The sequence below is a fragment of the Mustela putorius genome, unplaced genomic scaffold (genome assembly GCF_011764305.1).
Source record: "Mustela putorius furo isolate JIRA1106 unplaced genomic scaffold, ASM1176430v1.1 tig00000228_pilon_pilon_pilon, whole genome shotgun sequence".
Lineage (NCBI taxonomy): Eukaryota > Metazoa > Chordata > Mammalia > Carnivora > Mustelidae > Mustela > Mustela putorius.
Window position 1 is genome coordinate 2176236 of NW_025421322.1, and position 16515 is coordinate 2192750.

General features: G+C 36.9%; 1 protein-coding gene across 4 annotated transcripts in view; it reads left to right on the top strand.

Annotated features, from left to right (window-relative positions):
* Positions 1-16515, top strand: part of CPQ (carboxypeptidase Q) — a 451562-nt gene that overhangs the window by 200058 nt on the left and 234989 nt on the right. For all 4 annotated transcript variants that reach the window (XM_004768524.3, XM_004768527.2, XM_004768528.3 and 1 more), the window contains exon 5: positions 9855-10062. In XM_004768524.3, the coding sequence (XP_004768581.1) occupies positions 9855-10062 (208 nt within the window). The remainder of the gene's footprint in view (positions 1-9854; positions 10063-16515) is intronic.

The window sequence follows — 16515 nt, forward strand, 5'->3', positions numbered from 1 at the left end:
TGCCTTTGCCTTTGGTGTCATTTCCAAGAAGTTCTTAGAGTCTAATGTCATGAAGCTTTTGCCCTACATTTTTCTTCTAAGAGTTTTATAGTTTTAGATCTTTCATTTAAACCTTTGATCCATTTTGAGTTTATTTTTGTGTGTGATATTAAATAAAGATCCAACTTCATTCTTTTGCATGTGGATATCCGGTTTTCCCAGCACCATTTGTTGAAAGTTCTGCCCTTTCCCGCATTGAAAGGTCTTTGCACCTGCCAAAAAACATGTATAGTCAAGGGTTTATTCCTGTGCTATTTTAATACGTCTGTTTGTGTTTATGCAAGTATAGCACTGTTTTGGTTGTGGTAGCTTTGTAGTAAGTTTTGAAACCTAGAAATGTGACTCCTCCAGCTTTGTTCTTTTTCAAGAACTAGTAAGCTTCTCTTGAGAATTTTAGAGTGTTTTTTTTTTTCTATTTCCACAAAACATGTCATTGGAATTTTTTGATAAGGATTGCATTGAATCTGTAGACTGCTTTGGGGAGTGTTGACATCTTAACAATGTAAGTCTTCTAATCCATGAACATTGAATGTGTTTCCATTTACTTATATTTTCTTTAATTGCTTTTCAGCAGTGTTTTATAGTTTCCATTGTACAAGTTTTTCACCTCCTTGTTTAAGTTCATTCCTAAGTATATTAGTCTTTTCAATGCTATTGTAAATGGAATTATTATTGTAGTTTGTTTTCAGATTGTTCATTGTTAGTGTATAGAAATGCATCTGATATTTGTGTGTAGGCTTTGTATCCTGTTACTTTGGTGAATTGATTTATTAGTTCTGACAGGGTTTTTTTGTGCAGAGTCTTTAGTCTTTTTACATATAAGATTACATCGCTTGTGAACAAATACAATTTTATTTTGTCCTTTCTAATTTAGATATCTTTTATTTCTTTTTCTTGCATGACTGCTCTGGCAAGAACTTTCAGTACTGTATTGAATAGAAGTTGCAAAAGTTAGCATCCTTGCTGGGTTCCTGATTTTAGAGGAAAGACTTTCAGTTTTTTGCCATGAAGTATGTTTGCTGGGGGTTCTTCATATATGGCTTTAATTATACTGAGATAATTTCTTTCTATTTTTAGTTTTTTGAATGTTTTTATCATGAAAGGGTCTTGAAATTTGTCATATGTCTTTTCTTCGTTACTTAAGATGATCATATTTTTCCCCTTAATTCTGTTAATGTGGTCAATTATATTGATTGATTTTTGTATATTGAACCATCCTTGCATTCCAAGAATAAATTCCACTTAGTCATGGTGTATAATCCTCTTAATATGCCGCCATTTGCTAGTATTTTGTTGAGCATTTTTACATGAGTGTTTCTACGGGTTATTGATCTATAGTTTATTTCCTTGTAGTGTTCTTGCCTGGCTTTGGTGTTAGGGTAATACTGGCTTCATAGAGTGAATTAGAAAGTAATCCCTCCTTTTTACTTTTTAAAAAAAGTTTTAGAAGGGTTGATGTTAGTTCTTCTTTAAATGTTAGATCCATATATACAATGGATTATTACTCAGCCATCAGAAAGGATGAAAACCCAGCTTTTGCAGTAACATGGATGGGACTGGAGGAGGTTATGCTAAGTGAAATAAGTCAAACACAGAAAGTCAATTATCATATGGTTTCACTTATTTGTAGAACAAATACAAATAAGTTGTATAATGTCCATATGGAGACATTAAACAACCTCCATTGTATGGAGGTTGTATAATGGAGGACATTAGGAGAAGGAGGGGAAAAATGAAGGGGGAGAAAATGGAGTGGGAGATGAACTATGAGAGACTATGGACTCCAGGAGACAAACTGAGGGTTTTAGAAGGGTGGGGGTTAGGGAGAATGGGTATTAAGGAGGGCACGGATTTCATGGAACACTGGGTGTTACACAGAAACAATGAATCATGTAACACTACATCAGAAACTAATGATGTACTGTGTGGTGACCAAGAGAACACAATAAAAAAAAAAAAGAAAAATAAAATTTAAAAAAATGTTAGGTAGAATTTGCCCTTGAAGTCATCATGGCCAGGGCTTTTCCTTGGAAAGAGATTTTTTGATTACTAATTCAATTTCCTTACTAGTTACAGATGTATTCAGGTTTTCTATTTATTCATGGCTTAGAGTTGGTAGGTTTTATGTTCCTAGAAATTTGTCCATTTTATTTAGGTTATCTAGTTTGTTAGCATATAATTGCTCATACACTCTTTTATAATCCTTTTTTATTTCTGTGGAATTGGTAGTAATGTCCCCAGTTTTATTGCTGATTGTAGTAATATGACTATTCTCTCTATATTTCTCAGTCCAACTAGCTAAATGTTTGTCAATTTTGTTGATCTTTTCAAAGAACCAACTTCTGGTTTTATTGATTTATTTTGGTTTTATTTTCTGTTCTTTTTTCTATTCTCTGTTTCATTTATCTCTGCTCTAATTTTTTTTTTTTAATCTTTGTGCTATTCTTTATTTCCTTTCTTTCACTAGCTTTGAGTTTAGTTTGTTCTTCTTTTTTTGTATCTAGTTCCTTAAGTCATAAATTTTGGTGGTTGATTTAAGATCTTTCCTGTTTTTTAATGTAAAACTTTTCCTCTTAACAGTGCTTTTGCTGCATTCTATGTTTTCATATGCTGTGGTTTTGTTTTCATTCACAGCTAAATATTTTATAATTTCCCTTGTGACTTCGTCTTTGATCCATTGCCTGGTTGAGAGTATGCGGTTTAGTTTCCACAAATTTGTGAATTTTCACTCTCCTTCTGTTATGTTTCTAATGTCATTCTGTTCTGGCCAGGGAAGATGCTTTACATGATACATACCTTTTCAAGTATGTTGAGACTCACTTTGTGGCCTGACATGACCTATCCCGGAAAACATTCCATGTGTGCTTTGGATTTGTATGCTACATTCATGCATCTAGGTCCTTGAGATGTACACACATTCCTGCCACTCAGCCCCCACTAGTTCTCATCCATAACACCCGGAGGCCCAGGATAAGAAAACAAAAAGTGGGGCCTGTTCGGAGAAGCCAGAAGCCTCCACCCTTTCCAAACTCTTCTCCTTGAGAGTGTATCATTATTGGATAGAGTTGTCTCTTAGATCTAGTGGGTTTATTGTGTTGTTTAAGTCCTCTATTTCCTTACTTATCTTTATGTCTGTCATCCTATAATTTTAATTTGGATTTATTTATTTGATATGATGCTGTGAAAGGGAGGTATACACAAAATGACTTCTAAAGGCTGAAGGAGACAAAAGAAAAAAAAAAAAAACCTGAAGAAAAAGATTGAGAAGTCCAGCTTGATGAGAAATGGTTTATCAAGGGGACTCATGGACAGAAGTGTGTTTTGAGTGGATACAAGGCAAATAGATCTCTGAAACCCCACCTCCTTTAAGACCTACTTTTATAGGCCTAGACACCGGGAGTAAATGTTGAGGGACCACCCAAGAGGAGAATGTTTATGAACAGGTGTATGTCACATGTTGTTCTATTCACTAGTAAGAGTTGAGTATTGAAATCTCAAACTGTTATTCTAGAGCTATTTCTACCTTCATTTCTGTCAGTTTTTTGCTTCATATATATTGATAGTCTACCACTAGGTGCATAAATGTTCGTAATTGTTAATATCTTACTGTATTGACCCTTTCATTAATATAAATGTTCTTCTTTGTTTCTTATAACCCTTTTTGATTTTAAAGTCTGTTTTGTCTGATATAAATATAGCCATCCTTATTCTCTTTTGGTTAATATTTGCATGGAATATATTTTTTCATCCTTTTATTTTCAAACTATTTGTGTCCTGAGCTCTTCAGTAATTCTCTTGTAGATAGCATGTAGTTAGATAATTTTAAAAATCCATTCTGCCAATCTCCCACCTTTTGATTAGAGATTTTAATCTATTTACATGTGAAGTAATTATTGGTAAGTAGGAACTCATTCCTTTCATTCTGCTATTTGCTTTCTTTATGCTTTCTAGCTTTTTTTGGTCCCTCTTTTTCTGCATTACTGTCTTCTTTTGTGTTTAGATGATTTTTTGTAGTGGAATGTTTATATTTCTTTTTCATTTCCTTTTGTTTGTATTCTAGAGAATATAGGACTCATATATACATAAAATTATAGGACTGTAATTTGAATTTATACCAGCTTAACTCGTAACATATAAAAACTGATCCTTTTCAGCTCTACGCCCATACTTTTTGGTCAGTGATATCACCAAGTTACATCTTAATACATTATGTGTCCCCAAATAAACTAATAATTATTTTAAATGCATTAGTCTCTTAAATAATTTAGAAAACATGAAAGCAGTACTATAAACTGTTGTTATAATAAAAAATAGCTCTCATAATTGCCTATTTATTGAGGTCTTTCTTTATATGGCTTCAAGTTACTGTCTAGTGTCTTTTCATTTCATCCTATAAGACTCCCTTGAGCACTTCTTACAGGGCAGGATTTCTTCACTATCTTCCCAGAATCCTTTATAATGGCTTCTTTCAGTAATTTTAATTTGGATTTATTTATTTGATATGATGCTGTGTATTTGTGAAAAGAAAGAATTAAGATTAATATTTATAATTTTTAAATATATAAAGCACCATTTTTTGATCACCATATTTTGATCATTGCAAATGTTTGGAATATATTTGCCACAAGTAAAAAAAAATTTGACTCATTGTGGCTGTTTTAGTCATGATTCTTTAGAAAAAGAGAACCAAATGAATATATATATATATATATATATATATATATATATATATATATATATGAAGAGTTTTATTATGACTTGACTCATGTGATTATGGAGCTAAGGAGTCCCAAGATCTATGGCCGGCAAGCTGGTGAATCAGAAGAGCTGATAATCGGGACACCTGGGTGGCTCAGTGGGTTGGAGCCTCTGCCTTCGGCTTGGGTCATGATCACAGGGTCCTGGGATGGAGCCCCGAGTTGGCTGCTCTGCTCGGTGGGGAGCCTGCTACCCTTCCTCTCTCTCTGCCTCTCTTCCTGCTTGTGATTTCTGTCTGTCAGATAAATAAATAAAAAAATTTTTAAAAAAGAAGAGCTGATAATCACAAATTTATACAACACCCATCACTAATTTTAGAACATTGTCATTATCTCCCAAAGAAATCCCATACTTACTAGCATTCACTACTCATTTTCCTTGCCCTCAACCAGCTCTAGGCAACATAAAACTTACTTTCTACCTCTACAGATTTACCTATACTAAACATTTCATATAAGTGGAATCTAATAATATGTGGTCTTTTTAAAAAAATTCTTTCACTTAAGATAATATTTTCAAGGTTCATCCACATTGCAACCTGTGTAAGAGCATAATGTTTTATTGTTAATTAATATTCTGTTGTATGGACATACATTTTATTTATCCATTCATGACCTTAGAGACATAAGAGTTGTTTTTATGTTTGACTATTATGAATAATGCTGTTATGAACATTAGTGTGCAAGTTTTAGTGAATATATATTCTCATTTCTCTTGAATATATATCTAGTAGTACATGTTTCACTTTTTAAGGAACTGTCAGACTTTTTAAAGTGGCTACACCATTTTACATTTTATCAGCAATGTACAGGGTTTCAAATTTTTCACATCCTTGCCAATACTTGTTTTTATCTGTCTTTTTGATCATAGCCATCCTGCTGGGTATGAATGACATTTCATTGTGGTTTGGATTTGCATTTTCCTGATGTCTAATGGTATTTATCATTCTGTTATGTGCTCAATGTCTGTATATTCTATTTGAAGAAAGTCTATTCACATTTTTTACCCATTTTTTAATTAGTTAGCTATTTTATTATTGAGTTCTCAAGAGGTCTGTATATATTTTAGATATAAGTGCCTTATAAGGTACAGAGTTTATGAACATTTTCTCCCATTCTGAGCATTGTTTTATCACTTTTTGATGGTGTCTTTTGAATTACGAGGGTTTACAATTTCGATGGTTCAGTTTATCTATTTTTTCTTTTGTGGCTTATGGTTTTAGTGTTGTATCTAAGATACAATTTCATTACCCAAGGTCATGAAGTTTCATAGTTTTAGCTCTTACACTTAGATCTGATTAATTTTTTTAAAGATTTTATCTTATTTTTATCTTTATTTTTATTTTTATTTTTTTAGAGAGAGAGGGGAGGGAGAGGGCAGAGAAAGAGGGAGAAAGAGAATCTTAAGCAGTCTCTACACCCAGCATAGAGCCTGACTCAGGGCTGGATCTCACGACATTGACTGTGACCTGAGCCGAAAACAAGAGTCAGACACAACCAACTTAGCCACCCAGGTGCCCCCTGTGATTAATTTTTTAATTGATTTTAATATATGTTGTGATATATGGGTACAGCTTTCTTTTCTGTTACATGTGGATATTTTATTGGCCCCAGCACCATTTCTTTGAAAATATTTATCTATATCCATTGAATTATTTTAGCATTCTTGTTGAAATGAGCTGACCATTCTTTTGAAGGTTTATTTTTGGACTTTAAATTTATTCTATTGACTTATGTCTATCCTTATACCAGTGCCACACTCTCTTGTTATCAAAGCTTTTTTTTTCTTTATCATGAAGGACTGTTAGATTTCTCAGTATCTATTGAGATGATCATATGGCTTTTGTCCTTTTGTATTATATGATATATTACATTGGTTGATTCTTATGTTAAACCCACCTTGCATTTCTGGGATAAATCCCTCTTGGTCATGGTATATAATCCTTTTTATTTGTTGCTGGTATCAGTTTGCTTTTATTTTGTTGAGGATTTTTTTTGCATTGATATTCATAAAAGATGTTAGTGCATAGTTTTCTTTTCTTATGATATCTTTGTCTGGTTTTGATATCAGTAATTATGAGATCTTGTAGAGTAAGTTGGGAAGTATTCCCTTCTCTTAAAGTTTTTGGAAGAGTTTGTAAAGAGTTGGTATTAATTTTTAAGTACAACCGTTTGGATTTTTTTACAGCTTGCTTTATAGTTTACCCTTTGCTATTGTTCAGTTGCAGGTGAGGTTATAAATGGGAGCAGGAAGGTGGTGTTTAAGGCTGATCATCCTTTGTAGAATAATTGGCAGTGAAAGGACAGGGCTCCAGATAAAAATATTGAGTCCTCATTCTTCCTACTTCTAACCCGTGCTGGATTGTCCTACCAGAGGACATTCTTAATGGCAGAAACAAATTACAAAGGCTTTTATATCTTGAATTCTGAACCATAGTTGGAAGATGCCTTTCAGTGCTGTTTTCCTCATTGGAGCCATGGGTACAAGCCCAACTTACTGTCCTGACTTTAAGAAAATTACCTGTAACTTATTGCTACAAATTTATATTTAAAAAATCATTTAAACAAAACAAACGAGTGAAAGGAAAGAAATGAAAGTGAGATTGGCAAACAAAGAAACAGACTTTTAATGTAGAGAATAAATTGATGGTTACCAAAGGGGAGGTGAGTGGAGGGATGGGTTAAATAGGTAATAGGAATTAAGGAATGTACTTGTGATGAGCATCAGGTGTTGTATAGAAGTGTTGAATTACTATACTGCACACCTGAAACCAATATTACACTGTATGTTAACTAACTGGAATTTAAATAAAAACTTTAAAAAAGGAGAGAGGCTGTTTACCTGAACTCCTCTGAGTAGATGAGTCTGAGAACAAGGAGAGCGTTTGTTGAATCCCAGACATCATGTAAGGTTATCCGAACAATAAATATTTAGATTGTCTTCCTACACGTGTCAGAGTACTTTTGGTCATTAATCATTCTACCAACTCAGTGGAAAAATTGCACTGAATAAATAATAACTAATATTTATTAAATAATTATAATGTGCCAAATACCATTTAAAATTCTTTCTATATACTATCTTTTATCCTCACAGAAATATTATGAAGTCAATATTAATATTTTTCTCCACTTAATAGATGTGGAAATGCAGAAGCAGAGAGGTCATGTGGGTTGCTTCATGTCATGGTAGAGCCAGTATTTGACCTTGATTATGGGACCCCGCAGCCCACCGTGAACCAGAAGTTAGAGTGGATTAGGCATATTCCAGAGCAGGGGTTCAGATTCAGGGTTTCTGTATCATAATTTTTGAGTTTATAAGTCATTTGTTCCTCTCTTGATGAAGACTAACATTTAAGATCTTCATAGCGGGTGTGCTAAGATGGTTCCAAGGATTTTAGATGAAACCATCTCCTTCTGCAGGGATGATGTAACAGACAAGTTAACAAAATAAATATTTAGTTCAATTTATTGAGTGCTGTTTCATGGCAAGTGATTCACTTGTATAAATTAATTGAATCTGCAAAGTAATTCTGTGAATTAAGTATTATTATCACTTTTATTTATAGATGAAACCACTGAAGCAATTATATATACTTTGCCCAAAGTCAGTTAGCAATAAGTTCCATAACCCAGATTTGAACCTAGATGGTTTTGCTCCTCAGTCTCTGTTCTTAATGATTTTGCTATGCAATTTCTCTAAGTAAGTAAATAGTCACCAGACATATTGTCACAACAGTGCAGTCATACCAAGAAAGCAGTGATAAGACTGGATCATTCATGTTTAGGCATGTGGGATTGGAGTCCCTTCTACAGGAGAGAAATGTGCTGTGGCTGAGAGGAGGGGAAAGGGTTTCCTACAAATATGAGGCAACCTGAAACAAACATGGAAGTAGGAAAAGAAAAATTACTTTTAAGAGGGAGGCTGTTAGCTTGTGCCTTCACAGAAAATGGAAATAAGCTGATAGGGCATGATGCACACTGGGAAGCCTGTGCTGGCTTGGTCCTGAGGGAGTTGTGGTTTGGGAAGGTTTGGAGTCCTACCTCAGGATCGAAAAGGGTCAGTCTGAAAGAGCAACTTTTGGAAATGAGTTTGATAAACTCAATTAGCATGTATAGAGGTTGGATCAACAATAGACTAACAGAAACTTTAATGATAAGTGTTTTCAGTAATCTAAGCAGCATATGGAAATTACCAGGAAAAACTTGACTGTTGGGATAATATTTTTGTTTTAGTGCCAAAATTCTCCTGGTTTTCATTTGCTTGTAGCAGTTAAATCAGAAACTGGGATTTATTCAGCACTATTCTTCACGGAAGCACAAACATTTCCCATAGTTCTACAGTTTTCCTGCAAAACATTCTACCACCAATGCTGGGCTGCATGTTTGGATCTCTGTGGTTTAGAGGGAAGAGAGTATTCCCAGAGCTTGCCCATGACCAGAGAGCTGGATGTATGTGGGGAGTTTTCTTCCAGAGGTGTGGGTCTTCTAGTCTGTAGCCTTGATGAACTTCAGAGCTTTCTTTGTCTTCTCGAACACATGTGTTCACTCACCTCTTGGTCCTGAAAGCGTTGTTAATGTTCTTTTCAGTTTGAGGCAACTCGCAACTTTAAGGGATCATCAAAGTATCAAAATAAATTTCACGTAATGTTTTTAATAAGATGATCATTAAGTTGAAGTTTCTAAGTTATTTTTAATAAAAAGATAAATTCACATCAAAAGAAATAAACCAATGTTGCCCACCCATCCTAGTTCTCACATGCAAACAAAGATCAGTGAGAGTCAAATGCCAAATACAGACACTTACAAAATACTTTTGGTTCTTTTCTACTTTTTTTAAAAAAAAGATTTTATTTATTTATTTGACAGAGGCAGAGAGGCAGGCAGAGATAAAGGGGGAAGCAGACTCCCCTTTGAGCAGAGAGCCTGATTCAGGGCTCAATCCCAGGACCCTGAGACGATGACCTGAGTTGAAGGCAGAGGCTTAACCTGCTGAGCCACCCAGGTGCTCCAGTCCATTTCTGCTTTTAAGGTAACCTGATGCCTTCTTTTCTCAAGTCCTCACACAGGTATTCAGGAATACCAGGATGGTGTGCCAAAAATCCCGACAGCTTGTATCACAGTGGAAGATGCAGAGATGATATCCAGGATGGCTTCCCGTGGGAACAGAATTGTTATTCAGCTGAAGATGGGGGCAAAGAACTACCCAGATGCTGATTCCTTCAACACTGTAGCAGAGATCATTGGCAGCAAGTACCCAGAGCAGGTGAGTGAAGGAGGTACATGGGCTGTCTGGGAACAGAAACTCATCCAAGGCAGGGTCTTTATTCCCCCCCGCCACCAAAAGTTTTACAATGAATTGAAGAATGAAATAGGATCCATGGTGTGGAAACTCAACGTGTGTGTTTGTGTGTGTATGCGTGTGTGTATGTGTGTGTGTGTGTGTTATTTATTCCATTTGGAGCTACGTTGGCACTTCAGATCATACCAATAGCTAATATTTATTGTGCTTATTGTGTAGATTGTGTTATTTGAGTCTTTCAAAACTCAGTGAAGTAGGATTTATTTTTATCATTTCAAAGGTGATATAGAAGGAAACTCAGGTCCACACAGCTAGTAAGTGACTGAGAAGGAACTCAAAACCAGCACCTTAAAATGTTAAGTCAAGTTTTAGACCTCAATAATTTCCTATTTTTTTTTTCCTTAGCAAAGTTTGAAAATCAAATAGTACTAGAGGTAAATTCAGACTTTGCTAACTGAAGGTTAAATAAGGTTAGCAAGTTACTTATTCTCTGAGTCTTAGAGAACTTGTCTGCAAAGAAGGGATGTTCTGTGTAATGTAGCAGGATTATCGCGAGGTCTCAGCGAGCCCCAGTCACATAGCCTAGCACAGTGTTTGGTAGAGTGCACACACTCATTGAATAGAAGTTTACTTCACATGACAGCAAGTGTACAAAAAAACCCAGTTCTGATAAGATGTCTGGTGCAGATTTCCTCTGTTAGTAGTTATTGAAATGCTGAAAAATAGCACTTAAAGATCAAGTTATTCTAGAATTACAGACTTGTATTTTGCTTAAAGGGGTAAATGGGATGAAAGAAAAAGTGAATAGTGGTGGAGAAACAAACCTTCTGTACATGTCTTGACTCAGGACCTCTCCTAGTTATAAGGGCTCTGTTGCAGTGAGGATTTGTATTATGTTCAGGTCCTTTTTTTCCTTCCCAAAATACATCCAGGATGTGGGCATGCATCAGCCCTAGGCTTGTAGCTATAGGAATCATGGAAAAGCAAGATCTCAGTAGGACCCTTGGGAGTCAAATAGCTATAGACAAACTCTAGTTTTCAATGTAGAGAAAAGAAACAAGCCCCTTGCCCTTTAGGAACCTGATAACAGCAGAAGAGCCCAGAGTCTATGTTCCAGTTTCCAAGGAGTCAGACTCCTTAAAGTATAATCCTTACCAGGTATGTTCCCCAGTTAGTAGTTCCAGGATAAAGTGTTGCCATTTTTAAGACTGCTAGTCCAGGGCAGGGGTTTTTAGGATTATCTGTGATCAGTTGTCTGGGTGAGCAGCCTGTTCTGGCCCCTAGGCTGGGTGAGATGAGATGAGAATGAGTTATTGGGAGCCTTAGTCTGAAACAGCCAGGGGTTGTCAAGGTCTGAGCTAAAGCATTAAAGCAGGGGAGTTCTTGGGGCTGTAGTGGCCTGTAGTGAAAGCCATGCTGGCTCACACGGCTTCCTAAGAGCCACAGACATCTCCTGGTTGGGAAGGCTTGGGCCTACTCCTCAGCTCGGGTTGATTGAAAAAAAAAATCAGCTTTACAGAAATATAATTACATAAATTTACCAAATTTAAGTGTATAATTCAATGAGCTTTGAAAAATGTATGCAGCAATGTAACCACTACAGCGCTCACAATAGGGAATGTTTTCATTATTCCAAACATTGCCTCATGTGCCTTTGCTGTCCATCTCCTCCTCCACTCCTCTGCCCCCTGGTAGCTACTGATCCACTTTCTAGATCTAGAGTTTTTTCTTCTCTAGAATTTCATAAAAGTGGAGCCATAGAATGTGTAGTCTTTTGAGTCTAGCTTCTTTCACTCACATATAGTGCTTTTGAGATTAATCCATGTTGTTTATCAATTGTCTATCCCTCTATATTCCTGCTGAGTGATATTTTATCACATGGATATACCACAATTTGTTTATCCATTCAGCAGTTGGATATCTGGTTGGTTTCTAGTTTTTGACTGTTACCAGTAGAACTTCTGTGAATATTTTTGCGCAAGTCTTTCCGTGGACCTACGTCTTCATTTCTTGTTGGGTAAATGCCTAAGAGTAGAGTTGCTAAGTCAGCCTGAATATTTAGCATGCTGATCTCCATCAGACTGCTTCAGTCCCTGTATTCTGTGGGGATAACATCTTCTCTAAGTGGGTGGATTCCAGAGAGTTCCCAAGACTCAGGATTAAACTTTTACCTCTACCATAGCATTGCATAGCATTCCAGAAGTGGGTTATAAGTATGGTGTTGCCAAGATATACAGGGTAGAAAATTAACAGAAGTTCTCCTACGAAGAAGTCACAGTATTACTTCCACAGAAGAAATGATGAGTTCAGTGAAGTCTATGTGACTATTTTGGGGGACGAATCTGTCTCAGAGTCTATGTGAAACCACAGGGGATGTCCAGACTGTGAAGGAAGGCAGCAAGCATGTGTTCTTCTCTCTAGGCATTAGGTGAGTTAAGGAACCTGAATAAGCATAGTCCATCCCTGATCAATGCTTACCCCTTCCATGAAACTTCCTTGGGTAACCTTGGCCTCATCTCAGCATTATATGCTCTTATGTAATCTCCCGCCAGAGCTTGCTAAGGCCCCGAGCAGGCAGTCTGTTTACTCTTTTTCTGGCTTTTTATTAATGCTTATCCCAGGACTGGGCATGTAGTAGCTTTCAACACATATTTTGTTGTAGTAAAATGAAGAGAGGAAGTAAAGGAGAAAGTGGCTGGAGAATTTTCTTAATATCAATTCCTTTTAAATCTAGAAGTTCTCCTGCCCATGTGGAATACCAATTGTCCATTGACATATTGGACATGACCCCTAAATGCAGCTATTGTCCAAAGCTGAACACCTCAACTCCTTCAACCCTGATCACTTGCTTTAGTTTCTGTCTCTGTGAAAGGAGCCGTGTTTACCTGCCAGCACGGTGAGTTAGTTTTCATTTTCTCCTCTTTACCACTGACCTGTGGCTGGTACCCATCCTATTAAGTGTCCTAATTCAGGCCCTTGCTATTCCCCCTGATTTTACTTGTAATCTCTCACCCATTTTTGCCATAAAGCTCAGAGCTGTTTTAAAACGTTGATCTCCTCAGTTTGTTTTGTGAGATTAAGAGTCACAAACTGTGGGTTGCTGGGGGGACGGGGGTTAGGAGAAGGGGGGTGGGGTTATGGACATTGGGGAGGGTATGTGCTTTGGTGAGTGCTGTGAAGTGTGTAAACCTGGTGATTCACAGACCTGTACCCCTGGCGATAAAAATACATTATATGTTAATAAAAAATTTAAAAAAAAGAGTTGCTACTTTAAAACGTTGATCTCTGCCTGGTGTTTCCTGCTGTCAGACCCCGCCTCCTGTTCCCTATAAAATAAAGGTTATGATACAGATAAATACTGGGGTGAGTAATCAGAGGTGAGCAGAAGACAGAGGAAAAGAGACATGTAGGGAGGGAGGCAGATATAGGTAAGAGGAGATTACGTAGCAGAAAAGGAGTGCTCAGAAGCGAGCAGAAAAGGAGAGTGCAGGTGGAGATTCAGATGCCTACTAAGAACCATTCTCTCTTTGGCTGGTGAGGGAGACTAGCTCTCCTCAACTCTGGCAAACAGCTTTGCTTTTAATTGTTAAGCTCTGTGCCGAATTTAGAAGTTAAACTTTATCATAGGTGTGTGTACAGGAAAAAGTATAGTATATATAAGGTGCAATGTTATCCATAGTTTCAGGCATCTACCGGATGAGTCAGAGGACTCTTGGAATGTGTCCCCTGTGGATAAGGAGGGGACTACTGTAATGGCCACAGTGACATAAACATTGAGTTGTTTTGGGTGGCTAACTTATCTCTGACACATCCTTTCTACCTTGCTCTCCCTATCGTACTGAAGAAGAGTATTCAATAATGCTGAGCAAGTTACTTGCAATGGAAATTAGCTCTAAAAAGAAAGAGGGTTTATTGCACTTTCTTATCATTCTGCTTGCAGATCGAACATGCTGGGTGACCAGAGGGTAGGCTCACATTCACACAGTGGCTGACAGTCGTCCTTTAGGACTAGCACTCAGCACAACCCCTTCTGTCTCATTATTCACACAGAGCACTTTAAGGAGAGAAAAGCATTTAGCGCATAGAGAATTCCTCTGATTTGGCCCAAGAACCATGGACAAGGTGTAGTGATTTTCAGCTCTAGAAAAGTTTATACGTGATTGATGAGGCATTGACACATTTTGAAACCCTGTTGCATAATTCAGTCATAAGCTTTAAGTTCTGGATTAGCAATAGGCTTTTAAAAATGCCAATAATACAAATACTTTATTGAGTTTCAATATGTGAAAATGGCTGAGGAGGGGTATTTTGTACATTAATTCTACTCTCTTCCCAAAGAACCCACAGTGACATGTTTTGGGTCCTCCAAGCCCAGAATCATGCCAGTGTCAGGGGGACCCTGTCCTGACAGTAGCCCAAATAACCCTTTCCTGGGATGCTGCCAGGGTCCCTCACTCCAACAAACAGGCAAACACACAAGGAGGGTTGTGCTCAAACTGAACTGACAAAAGGGCCGATGACCTGAAACTAGGGAGTTAGTGCCCCTGTAGGACAGACTCTCTCCTGAGAACAGACTCTCCAATGTTGACTTTTGAGGCTGGCCCATTTCTTCTGCCCCTCAGTGATTTACTAGGCCTTACTATATTCCAGAAGTCTTCTGAGGGAATTGTGTGAAAAAGAAAAGTGTTACACATTTTTTTGGTTGATAATATCCAAGCCCATTTTGATAAAGCCTTGATGAGTGAAATTTTTTTATACATACATTTTTTCTATAACAGTTATTTTCATGGATTTAAAGAACAATTTCAGTTTCTTATAAGGTATTATTTCAGATATAATGCAGTACTGTGCAGGCCAGTGGGAAACATTGACATGAAAGTTTGAGTTTGTTAACTGGAGAGCTCACTTTTTCTTTGTGTGTATGGGTGGGGGGTGGGGGTAGGGTTTCTTTAATTTCTACACTATTAACATTTTGGGCCAAATAATTCTTGGTTGTTGGGGTCTGTTCTGTGCACTGTAGAATATTTAGCAGCACCCTTGGCCTCTCCCCCACACCCTGTAACCATGATTATCAAAAAAACACAAAAACTCCCGACATTGCCCAATGGCTGGGACAGAAGTCACCCCAGATTGAGAATGTCAGGTGTGGAATAATAGAAGGAACACAGCGTGGGTGTTGGCCATGCCTTGGTTCTGATTTTATTTCTGCCACAAATAAGCTGAATGACATTGGCCCACTCAATCCTTCAACTATAGAATGAGGGACTTTGGGAAAACTCAAAGATCATTTTCAGCCTTGAAATTCTATTTAAAAAAAAAACACTTGGGGATTATCATCAGACTGCTGGTACACCTACTGTATGCTTAGATAGTAACAAGATACAGTGGGAGCCCTTTGATTATTTGACAGAGTAGCAGTGTCTGTAAATGTTTTGTTTGCTTGTTTTTTAACATTCTGTGTTCAGATACAATTAGGAGCTCTTCTGTTGCAAAAGCAAAATAGACTCCTTTTTTTGGTGGCATTTCTTAGGCTTTATTGTGCTAGTATACTCTGGGAATTTTTAAAAAGTTTAAATATTTGTAATATTCCCCAAACTTTTGGAGAAACAATAGGATAGAGGCATAAGATACTCTGGATAGCTTATGTTTTGGTGTTTTTTTTTTTTAAAGATTCATTTTTTAAAACCATTCATTAATACAAAACATTTACTGAGTACATGTCAGGTGTGAGTTACAGCAATAGGGTTAGTTCAAGTAGACAGCAGAGCACTGTAGTTAGAAACATAGTGAGTAGAATTCAGACCCTACCTCTTCCACTTTCTTGGTAGGTCATTTTGCCTCTCTGACCCTCACTATATATTGACCTTTACTGGATAGGGGAGAGCTTATGCAAAGGCAAGGAGTTGAGAAATAGGAGGGGCACATCAGAGGAACAGAGTGCAGCCTTGGCATGCCATGTGCAAGGCTGGAGCTTTGTCCTGTTGGCAGTAGGAAGTCTCTGAAGGGTTTTGGCAGGAGTTTTGCCTTTTATTTTATTTTATTTATTTTTTGAGCTTTGCATTTTAGTACACTTTGGCCACTGTATACATTTAGAGGAGGCAAATACTGAAATTCAGTTAGAAGATAGGAGGACATGAACTGGGACAGTTAACATGATGTTGGGAAAGAGGATGATTCAGGAATTATTTAGGAAATAAACCTGGTAGAAGTTGTTAAAGTTTGAATACAGAGGAGAAAAAGAAGGAAAAGTACAGTTTGGGTGGAATTCATTCATTAATTCTAAAAGAATTTATTGAGCTCTTACTATATGCTGGCTGTATCACATTACCCTCATAGCACTTGGGGCAGAAAAGATAAGCAAGTAACCAGATCACGGCTATGGCAGGTGGTAAGTGTCATAATATGGCAGCTACATGG